The 12,026-nt window shown below is 46.1% G+C and overlaps 1 protein-coding gene across 2 annotated transcripts in view; it reads right to left on the reverse strand.

Moving 5' to 3' along the window:
- Positions 1–7,951, reverse strand: part of LOC139568079 (A-type potassium channel modulatory protein KCNIP2-like) — a 33,679-nt gene extending 25,728 nt beyond the window's left edge. For both annotated transcript variants that reach the window (XM_071389775.1, XM_071389773.1), the window contains exon 1: positions 7,322–7,951. In XM_071389775.1, the coding sequence (XP_071245876.1) occupies positions 7,322–7,394 (73 nt within the window). In that variant the 5' untranslated portion in view covers positions 7,395–7,951. The remainder of the gene's footprint in view (positions 1–7,321) is intronic.
- Positions 7,952–12,026: the final 4,075 nt, after the last annotated feature.

A 12,026-nucleotide genomic window follows, 5' to 3' on the forward strand; every position in this document is an offset into this window, starting at 1 on the left:
ACCACCCTCTGCCCCCAGCTGTGCTCTGGACACCATATGTGAACTGATTGCCCCCCATCTATCTTCAGAGCTTGTGCTGCTAGGCGACCTAAATTGGAACATGCTTAACACCCCAGCCATCCTACAATCTAAGCTTGATGCCCTCAATCTCACACAAATCATCAATGAACCTACCAGGTACCACCCCAATTCCGTAAACACGGGTACCCTCATAGATATCATCCTAACCAACTTGCCCTCCAAATACACCTCTGCTGTTTTCAACCAAGATCTCAGCGATCACTGCCTCATTGCCTGCATCCGTAATGGGTCAGCGGTCAAACGACCTCCACTCATCACTGTCAAACGCTCCCTGAAACACTTCAGCGAGCAGGCCTTTCTAATCGACCTGGCCGAGGTATCCTGGAAGGATATTGATCTCATCCCGTCAGTAGAGGATGCCTGGATATTTTTTTTAAATGCCTTCCTCACCATCTTGAATAAGCATGCCCCATTCAAGAAATTTAGAACCAGGAACAGATATAGCCCTTGGTTCTCTCCTGACCTGACTGCCCTTAACCAACAGAAAAACATCCTATGGCGTTCTGCATTAGCATCAAACAGCCCCCGTGATATGCAACTTTTCAGGGAAGCTAGAAACCAATATACACAGGCAGTTAGAAAAGCCAAGGCTAGCTTTATCAAGCAGAAATTAGCTTCCTGCAACACAAACTCAAAAAAGTTCTGGGACACTGTTATGTCCATGGAGAATAAGAACACCTCCTCCCAGCTTCCAACTGCACTGAAGATAGGAAACATTGTCACCACCGACAAATCCACTATAATTGAGAATTTCAATAAGCATTTTTCTACGGCTGGCCATGCTTTCCACCTGGCTACCCCTACCCCGGTCAACAGCACTGCCCTCCCCTCTGCTACTCGCCCAAGCCTTCCCCAATTCTCTTTCTCCCAAATACAGTCAGCTGATGTTCTGAAAGAGCTGCAAAATCTGGACCCTTACAAATCAGCCGGGCTAGATAATCTGGACCCTTTCTTTCTAAAACTATCTGCTGAAATTGTTGCCACCCCTATTACTAGCCTTTTCAACCTCTCTTTCGTGTCATCTGAAAGCAGCTGCGGTTATCCCCCTCTTCAAAGGGGGGGACACTCTTGACCCTAACAGCTACAGACCTATATCTATCCTACCCTGCCTTTCTAAGGTCTTCGAAAGCCAAGTCAACAAACAGATTACCGACCATTTCGAATCCCACCATACCTTCTCCGCTATGCAATCTGGTTTCAGAGCTGGTCATGGGTGCACCTCAGCCACGCTCAGGTCATAAACGATATCTTAACCGCCATCGATAGGAAACAATACTGTGCAGCCGTATTCATTGACCTGGCCAAGGCTTTTGACTCTGTCAATCACCACATCCTCATCGGCAGACTCGACAGCCTTGGTTTCTCTAATGATTGCCTCGCCTGGTTCACCAACTACTTCTCTGATCGAGTTCAGTGTGTCAAATCGGAGGGTCTGTTGTCCGGGCCTCTGGCAGTCTCTATGGGGGTGCCACAGGGTTCAATTCTTGGACCGACTCTCTTCTCTGTATACATCAATGATGTCGCTCTTGCTGCTGGTGATTCTCTGATCCACCTCTACGCAGACGACACTATTCTGTATACTTCTGGCCCTTCTTTTGACACTGTGTTAACAACCCTCCAGGCGAGCTTCAATGCCATACAACTCTCCTTCCGTGGCCTCCAATTGCTCTTAAATACAAGTAAAATTAAATGCATGCTCTTCAACCGATCGCTGCCTGCACCTGCCCGCCTGTCCAACATCACTACTCTGGACGGCTCTGACTTAGAATATGTGGACAACTACAAATACCTAGGTGTCTGGTTAGACTGTAAACTCTCCTTCCAGACTCACATCAAACATCTCCAATCCAAAGTTAAATCTAGAATTGGCTTCCTATTCCGCAACAAAGCATCCTTCACTCATGCTGCCAAACATACCCTTGTAAAACTGACCATCCTACCAATCCTCGACTTCGGTGATGTCATTTACAAAATAGCCTCCAAAACCCTACTCAATAAATTGGATGCAGTCTATCACAGTGCCATCCGTTTTGTCACCAAAGCCCCATATACTACCCACCACTGCGACCTGTACACTCTCGTTGGCTGGCCCTCGCTTCCTACTCGTCGCCAAACCCACTGGCTCCAGGTCATCTACAAGACCCTGCTAGGTAAAGTCCCCCCTTATCTCAGCTCGCTGGTCACCATAGCAGCACCTACCTGTAGCACGCGCTCCAGCAGGTATATCTCTCTCATCACCCCCAAAACCAATTCTTCCTTTGGCCGCCTCTCCTTCCAGTTCTCTGCTGCCAATGACTGGAACGAACTACAAAAATCTCTGAAACTGGAAACACTTATCTCCCTCACTAGCTTTAAGCACCAGCTGTCAGAGCAGCTCATAGATTACTGCACCTGTACATAGCCCATCTATAATTTAGCCCAAACAACTACCTCTTTACCTACTGTATTTATTTTGCTCCTTTGCACCCCATTATTTCTATCTCTACTTTACACTTTCTTCCACTGCAAACCAACCATTCCAGTGTTTTTTTCTTATTTTTTACTTGCTATATTGTATTTACTTCGCCACCATGGCCTTTTTTATATTTCTATTTATTTATATATATATTTTGTTTGCCTTCACCTCCCTTATCTCACCTCACTTGCTCACATTGTATATAGACTTATTTTTCACTGTATTATTGACTGTATGTTTGTTTTACTCCATCTGTAACTATGTGTTGTTGTATGTGTCGAACTGCTTTGCTTTATCTTGGCCAGGTCGCAATTGTAAATGAGAACGTGTTCTCAATTTGCCTACCTGGTTAAATAAAGGTGAAATAAAAAAATATATATATATATACTTCCAGAATGATTTTCAACTGGTACTGGGGGACCAACCAACATATGTGTTAGTGAGAATCTCACCTTAACACAGAGGGGTTATAGTAGTGTGTAGTCCAAACTGGACACGACAGACAGAAGTCGGCTGTACCAACTTCAGACGAGTCCCAAAACGCTAGTCGAGGTCGTAGAGCAAAACGAAGAACACCATCATGTTCATGAGAGTCTCATCTTTCCACCGAGGGGTTTGTAGGCCAAACCGTTCAAACGATTTTGCGAGAAGACCATTTTTCGAGATGTCTCATGGTCTGACAAACACTGTTCTAGCTCTGTCACAGCCGATGTGGAAGTATTACATCGGTGGATTGAGACGCAGCCGATGTGGAAGTGTTACATCGGTGGATTGAGACGCAGCCGATGTGGAAGTGTTACATCGGTGGATGCGGTGGATTGAGACGCAGCTGATGTGGAAGTTTTACATCGGTGGATGCGGTGGATTGAGACGCAGCCGATGTGGAAGTGTTACATCGGTGGATACGGTGGATTGAGACGCAGCCGATGTGGAAGTGTTACATCGGTGGATACGGTGGATTGAGACGCAGCCGATGTGGAAGTGTTACATCGGTGGATGCGGTGGATTGACACGCAGCCGATGTGGAAGTGTTACATCGGTGGATGCGGTGGATTGAGACGCAGCCCAATGCAAAAAGATCTCTAGCTTAAACTGACAGATTGTATTAGATTTCTGCGTGGGAGCGGACATCGACTCTGGGGGGTTAAAACTAAAATATCACTGGGTTGGAACTTGTAACCTTCTGAACCAGAGGCAGATACTTACGGCCTTCCACCACCACGTCCACATCACCCAGCTAAACCCAAACCTACTGGAAGGTAACAGCGCTCACTCTGGCCCCTAGTGGATCGTTTCCACGTCAGCGTGTGTGTGTGTGTGTGTGTGTGTGTGTGTGTGTGTGTGTGTGTGTGTGTGTGTGTGTGTGTGTGTGTGTGTGTGTGTGTGTGTGTGTGTGTGTGTGTGTGTGTGTGTGTGTGTGTGTGTGTGTGTGTGTGTGTTGTTTTTGGTTTTACTATCCAAGTGGTGACATTTCCCCCGGTTTGCACAAGGTAAAAGGCTATTTTAGGCTGAGCGGTAAGGTTTAGGGTTGGGATTACAGCTAAGGTTAGGGTTAGAATTAGGGTTAGGAATGGGGTTAGGGACAATGGGATTTTGAATGGAAATCAGTTGTTTGGTCCCCACAAGGATAATAAAACAAACATGTTCTCATGATGATCTCTTTATAATCGCTTTTTTATTGTTATGTTATTATGCACCTGAAGTTATTGATAAGTGATGCAAGACACAAGAAGTGGATGGAGGAACACACACAAGAGGTGGATGGAGGAACACACACAAGAGGTGGATGGAGGAACACACACAAGAGGTGGATGGAGGAACACACACAAGAGGTGGATGGAGGAACACACACAAGAGGTGGATGGAGGAACACCGTGTATGTAGCATGATATTCAGTCATCCATCTCTCAGTCATCTATTCAACCATCCATCTTTCAGTCATCTATTCAACCATCCATCTTTCAGTCATCTATTCAACTATCCATCTTTCAGTCATCTATTCAACCATCCATCTTTCAGTCATCTATTCAATCATCCATCTTTCAGTCATCTATTCAACCATCCATCTTTCAGTCATCTATTCAACCATCCATCTTTCAGTCATTTATTCAACCATCCATCTTTCAGTCATCTATTCAATCATCCATCTTTCAGTCATCTATTCAATCATCCATCTTTCAGTCATCTATTCAATCATCCATCTTTCAGTCATCTATTCAACCATCCATCTTTCAGTCATCTATTCAACCATCCATCTTTCAGTCATCTATTCAACCATCCATATTTCAGTAATCTATTCAACCATCCATCTTTCACTCATCTATTCAACCATCCATCTTTCAGTCATCTATTCAACCATCCATCTTTCACTCATCTATTCAACCATCCATCTTTCACTCATCTATTCAACCATCCATCTTTCAGTCATCTATTCAACCATCCATCTTTCACTCATCTATTCAACCATCCATCTCTCACTCATCTATTCAACCATCCATCTCTCAGTCATCTATTCAACCATCCATCTTTCACTCATCTATTCAACCATCCATCTTTCAGTCATCTATTCAACCATCCATCTTTCACTCATCTATTCAACCATCCATCTTAAGATGGCTAGGTGAGACGGCCACAGATCACAGTCAAATACACATTCCTTTCCAGCTAAACAAATATAGCTTTTGGGGAAAAAAGAACATCTACATAAAATCTATTAATAAAAGATCTGGAACAGTAACTTTGTACACATGAAGGTACCATAACCCTTTCTGATGGAAAAACACAAATGTGAAAAACTGCTGGATAAAAAGCTGGAAATAAACGCTTCTTCTTCTCTCGTCCAACTCATTATGGAACTGTCATGCCAAACATGAGCACAAACTGATCTGGGACCAGATCTATCACCATATCAAAATCTACCGTCTAACACTCTGCCTGAGTCCCAAATGACAGCCTGTTCCCTACATAGTGCACTACTTTTGACCAGAGCCCTATGCACTCAAGAGGGATCCATTTGGGATGCACTCGCTGTCTAACACTCCTGTAAATGATCAAATAACGATTGTGTTATCAGAGCTTTTTGTAGAATGAGAATTGCAGTATTTCGGGAGCTGTTTGACAATCTGTCAGAGAGAACAAAAGACTGGAGTTATCGGAGCAGACACACACACACACACACACACACACACACACACACACACACACACACACACACACACACACACACACACACACACACACACACACACACACACACACACACAGAGACACAGAGCATTAAATAGAAAAATGAATATGAGTCTGTCTGCAACCAAACATTGGCTGATCCCTCCTTGTCTCAAATGACACTTTTATCTTCCCAGGCTGAGCCTCCAAATGGCACCCTATTCCCTACATAAAGCACTACTTTGACCCAAACGTAGTGCACTATATAGGGAATAGGGTGCCATTTGGGATGCAACCCCAGTCAAGGGAAGAACACTAAAACAACAGTTGGGAGGTGGATCATTGTTGCTAACAGACTGACAGGCACCTCAAATTGTGAGATTTGATGGACAAACGTGTCTGTCATTGGATCACACTCATAGGGAGCCAAGGGCTATGTGACAATATTCTCTTGGCTTAACTAGCTTCCTTTCCTCATCTCCTTTCCTTAAAATGTCCCCTAATAGGTGAGAGGGATGGTTGAGTTCGAAACATACCACTTCCACCAACACAACAAAGAGGGAGGACGAAAGGAAGGACATCAAGGAAGAAAGGAAGGACATCAAGGAAGGAAGGAAGGAAGGAAGGAACAACCAATCCCACCTCTCTCCCATTCAAACAGACCAAACTCCAAGCACAACAAGGACCATAGAAATGGAATGGATGATATGTCTATGTTCAGGACCATGGAGAGCGCCACGTGACTAGGCTTGTTTCAGCGCCTGACCTAGTCCTCAGCCTGGAGCATGGATACATTGCCGGAAGCAAACCGCATGTCTCGAGAGAATACCTGTCTACATGTTTTCACCTCTCTCAATATATTTGACTATAAATGGAGGAGAGGAGATGAGGAGAGACGGAGCTACCTTAGACTATTGAGATGCAGCCCTCGTCCGCTAACCAACAACAGACTGTCCATCATTCGTCAGAAACAACACCCTAAAATCAACAGTGATTAGACGCCTCATTCATTCATTTTCCGCTCGTGCCATTATCCCAGGGCGCCCTTAACAGTGACCTTGGTCGGTTGCCCGTGGCGCGAGAGCCGGCAGAATTTATGACTAGGCAGGGAAATTATCCATATCGGTGGATCCCATTTCTCCCATTGCTCGTCAAACTACCGCGCGGGGTCCGGGATGGAGTCGGACGGTTAAACCGCCGCTGCTGACTCATCAAATCAGGTCACGCTGCGCGCGTTGTGTCATTTAATTAAAAACCCCGCTACGGGGAAAGAAGTTTATTACTGGCCGATCTGTCCGATTATTTCAGTTTGAAACACATCTGATTGTCCTCCACTTTGCTTTGTGCGTCCAGCACCGTTTCCACGCTGTTAGGCTACCAAATAAGAGGTTGATTTCAGTCATTGATGGGCCACCAAATGAAGCACATAATTTACATCATGATTATTATTATTATTATTATTATAAGGACGTCATATCCAGAGACCAAAGAAGATAGCCTACCAAAAGCCAGGTCAGCAAACTAACAAAACCAACATACTTCAACTAGTATACATTTTCAAATTTTTCATCCATTGCAATTATTAATCCAAAACGAAAATGAAAAGTATTATTTACTTACCTGTGAGCGGATCATAAGACCCGTCTAGTTCCCGGGAGTCAGAAAAGCTCTGATCCCGACTTTTCTCCTTCATGTTCGGGAGAAGTGCTTACCAAACCCCTGGTGAAATATCCCTCTCGCTCTCCTTCTCCCTTGGTTCCAGGATTAATCACTCCGGTTCATTCCAGCTACATTTCACACATTATTCAAAGGTAAAAGGGAAAATAACCAAATTCTCTTAAAAAAAACACTGAATCAAATATTTGTCGTAGTTTTCCTTTCCCGTTCGACAGAAGAACACCAACTTCGGCGACAGTGAACAGTCAACTGCTCTCGAAGCTCGCACGTCCTCACGCTGCGCACCCCGGTCTACATGTAAACAACCTCGCACCGAGCCAGTTAGACAACTAGCTTCACAGCACAGTCTACAGCTTACCCACAAAACTTCAATTAAACCTCTAAATAATACAGATGGTTACTTTATAGGATACATAATAATGACATTCTGTTGGTTGAAGTCGTCAACTCTTGTTGTAATTCCGTTGGTTCCTGACATTTGTTTCGTATATCGACTGAGGATAAAAGAGAGAAATTAGCAGTTGACCTCAGATGTCTTTGAGAAAAACCCACTCAGCTCAACGGCTGTAGACAATGGACTGCATCTGACGGTGAGAATCACCCCGCAGAGACAGAGCGTGGCTCCCAAGTGGAATCCTATTCCCTGTATACTGCCAGCGGTGGAAAAGTACCCAACTGTCATACTTGAGTAAAAGTAGATTCCTTAATAGAAAATGACTCAAGTAAAAGTGAAAGTCACCCAGTAAAATACTACTAGAGTAAAAGTATTTGGTTTTAAATATGCTTTAAATATACTCAAACTCCTTATATGAAGCAAACCAGACAATTTAATTATGGATACCCAGGGGCGCCCTCCAACACTCAGACATCATTTACAAACAAAGCATTTGTGTTTAGTGAGTCCTCCAGATCAGAGGCAGTAGGGATGATCAGGGATGTTCTCTGTTTAGTGAGTCCGCCAGATCAGAGGCAGTAGGGATGATCAGGGATGTTCTCTGTTTAGTGAGTCCGCCAGATCAGAGGCAGTAGTGGTGATCAGGGATGTTCTCTGTTTAGTGAGTCCGCCAGATCAGAGGCAGTAGTGGTGATCAGGGATGTTCTCTGTTTAGTGAGTCCGCCAGATCAGAGGCAGTAGGGATGATCAGGGATGTTCTCTGTTTAGTGAGTCCGCCAGATCAGAGGCAGTAGTGGTGATCAGGGATGTTCTCTGTTTAGTGAGTCCGCCAGATCAGAGGCAGTAGTGGTGATCAGGGATGTTCTCTGTTTAGTGAGTCCTCCAGATCAGAGGCAGTAGTGGTGATCAGGGATGTTCTCTGTTTAGTGAGTCCTCCAGATCAGAGGCAGTAGGGATGATCAGGGATGTTCTCTGTTTAGTGAGTCCGCCAGATAAGAGGCAGTAGGGATGATCAGGGATGTTCTCTGTTTAGTGAGTCCTCCAGATCAGAGGGAGTAGGGATGATCAGGGATGTTCTCTGTTTAGTGAGTCCTCCAGATCAGAGGGAGTAGGGATGATCAGGGATGTTCTCTGTTTAGTGAGTCCTCCAGATCAGAGGCAGTAGGGATGATCAGGGATGTTCTCTGTTTAGTGAGTCCGCCAGATCAGAGGCAGGAGGGATGATCAGGGATGTTCTCTGTTTAGTGAGTCCTCCAGATTAGAGGCAGTAGGGATGTTCTCTGTTTAGTGAGTACTCCAGATCAGAGGCAGTAGGGATGATCAGGGATGTTCTCTGTTTAGTGAGTCCTCCAGATTAGAGGCAGTAGGGATGTTCTCTGTTTAGTGAGTACTCCAGATCAGAGGCAGTAGGGATGATCAGGGATGTTCTCTGTTTAGTGAGTCCGCCAGATCAGAGGCAGTAGGGATGATCAGGGATGTTCTCTGTTTAGTGAGTCCGCCAGATCAGAGGCAGTAGTGGTGATCAGGGATGTTCTCTGTTTAGTGAGTCCGCCAGCTCAGAGGCAGTAGTGGTGATCAGGGATGTTCTCTGTTTAGTGAGTCCGCCAGATCAGAGGCAGTAGTGGTGATCAGGGATGTTCTCTGTTTAGTGAGTCCGCCAGATCAGAGGCAGTAGGGATGATCAGGGATGTTCTCTGTTTAGTGAGTCCGCCAGATCAGAGGCAGTAGGGATGATCAGGGATGTTCTCTGTTTAGTGAGTCCGCCAGATCAGAGGCAGTAGTGGTGATCAGGGATGTTCTCTGTTTAGTGAGTCCGCCAGATCAGAGGGAGTAGGGATGATCAGGGATGTTCTCTGTTTAGTGAGTCCGCCAGATCAGAGGCAGGAGGGATGATCAGGGATGTTCTCTGTTTAGTGAGTCCTCCAGATCAGAGGCAGTAGGGATGATCAGGGATGTTCTCTGTTTAGTGAGTCCGCCAGATCAGAGGCAGTAGGGATGATCAGGGATGTTCTCTGTTTAGTGAGTCCGCCAGATCAGAGGCAGTAGGGATGATCAGGGATGTTCTCTGTTTAGTGAGTCCGCCAGATCAGAGGCAGTAGGGATGATCAGGGATGTTCTCTGATTAGTGAGTCCGCCAGATCAGAGGCAGTAGTGGTGATCAGGGATGTTCTCTGTTTAGTGAGTCCGCCAGATCAGAGGCAGTAGGGATGATCAGGGATGTTCTCTGTTTAGTGAGTCCGCCAGATCAGAGGGAGTAGGGATGATCAGGGATGTTCTCTGTTTAGTGAGTCCGCCAGATCAGAGGCAGTAGGGATGATCAGGGATGTTCTCTGTTTAGTGAGTCCTCCAGATCAGAGGGAGTAGGGATGATCAGGGATGTTCTCTGTTTAGTGAGTCCTCCAGATCAGAGGGAGTAGGGATGATCAGGGATGTTCTCTGTTTAGTGAGTCCTCCAGATCAGAGGCAGTAGGGATGATCAGGGATGTTCTCTGTTTAGTGAGTCCGCCAGATCAGAGGCAGTAGGGATGATCAGGGATGTTCTCTGTTTAGTGAGTCCGCCAGATCAGAGGCAGTAGTGGTGATCAGGGATGTTCTCTGTTTAGTGAGTCCGCCAGATCAGAGGCAGTAGTGGTGATCAGGGATGTTCTCTGTTTAGTGAGTCCGCCAGATCAGAGGCAGTAGGGATGATCAGGGATGTTCTCTGTTTAGTGAGTCCGCCAGATCAGAGGCAGTAGTGGTGATCAGGGATGTTCTCTGTTTAGTGAGTCCGCCAGATCAGAGGCAGTAGTGGTGATCAGGGATGTTCTCTGTTTAGTGAGTCCTCCAGATCAGAGGCAGTAGGGATGATCAGGGATGTTCTCTGTTTAGTGAGTCCGCCAGATCAGAGGCAGTAGGGATGATCAGGGATGTTCTCTGTTTAGTGAGTCCGCCAGATCAGAGGCAGTAGGGATGATCAGGGATGTTCTCTGTTTAGTGAGTCCGCCAGATCAGAGGCAGTAGGGATGATCAGGGATGTTCTCTGTTTAGTGAGTCCGCCAGATCAGAGGCAGTAGTGGTGATCAGGGATGTTCTCTGTTTAGTGAGTCCGCCAGATCAGAGGCAGTAGGGATGATCAGGGATGTTCTCTGTTTAGTGAGTCCGCCAGATCAGAGGGAGTAGGGATGATCAGGGATGTTCTCTGTTTAGTGAGTCCGCCAGATCAGAGGCAGTAGGGATGATCAGGGATGTTCTCTGTTTAGTGAGTCCTCCAGATCAGAGGGAGTAGGGATGATCAGGGATGTTCTCTGTTTAGTGAGTCCGCCAGATCAGAGGCAGGAGGGATGATCAGGGATGTTCTCTGTTTAGTGAGTCCTCCAGATCAGAGGCAGTAGGGATGATCAGGGATGTTCTCTGTTTAGTGAGTCCGCCAGATCAGAGGCAGTAGGGATGATCAGGGATGTTCTCTGTTTAGTGAGTCCGCCAGATCAGAGGCAGTAGTGGTGATCAGGGATGTTCTCTGTTTAGTGAGTCCGCCAGATCAGAGGCAGTAGTGGTGATCAGGGATGTTCTCTGTTTAGTGAGTCCGCCAGATCAGAGGCAGTAGGGATGATCAGGGATGTTCTCTGTTTAGTGAGTCCGCCAGATCAGAGGCAGTAGTGGTGATCAGGGATGTTCTCTGTTTAGTGAGTCCGCCAGATCAGAGGCAGTAGTGGTGATCAGGGATGTTCTCTGTTTAGTGAGTCCTCCAGATCAGAGGCAGTAGTGGTGATCAGGGATGTTCTCTGTTTAGTGAGTCCGCCAGATCAGAGGCAGTAGGGATGATCAGGGATGTTCTCTGTTTAGTGAGTCCGCCAGATAAGAGGCAGTAGGGATGATCAGGGATGTTCTCTGTTTAGTGAGTCCTCCAGATCAGAGGGAGTAGGGATGATCAGGGATGTTCTCTGTTTAGTGAGTCCTCCAGATCAGAGGGAGTAGGGATGATCAGGGATGTTCTCTGTTTAGTGAGTCCTCCAGATCAGAGGCAGTAGGGATGATCAGGGATGTTCTCTGTTTAGTGAGTCCGCCAGATCAGAGGCAGGAGGGATGATCAGGGATGTTCTCTGTTTAGTGAGTCCTCCAGATTAGAGGCAGTAGGGATGTTCTCTGTTTAGTGAGTCCTCCAGATCAGAGGCAGTAGGGATGATCAGGGATGTTCTCTGTTTAGTGAGTCCGCCAGATCAGAGGCAGTAGGGATGATCAGGGATGTTCTCTGTTTAGTGAGTCCGCCAGATCAGA

Source organism: Salvelinus alpinus, chromosome 2, assembly GCF_045679555.1.
Source record: "Salvelinus alpinus chromosome 2, SLU_Salpinus.1, whole genome shotgun sequence".
NCBI lineage: Eukaryota > Metazoa > Chordata > Actinopteri > Salmoniformes > Salmonidae > Salvelinus > Salvelinus alpinus.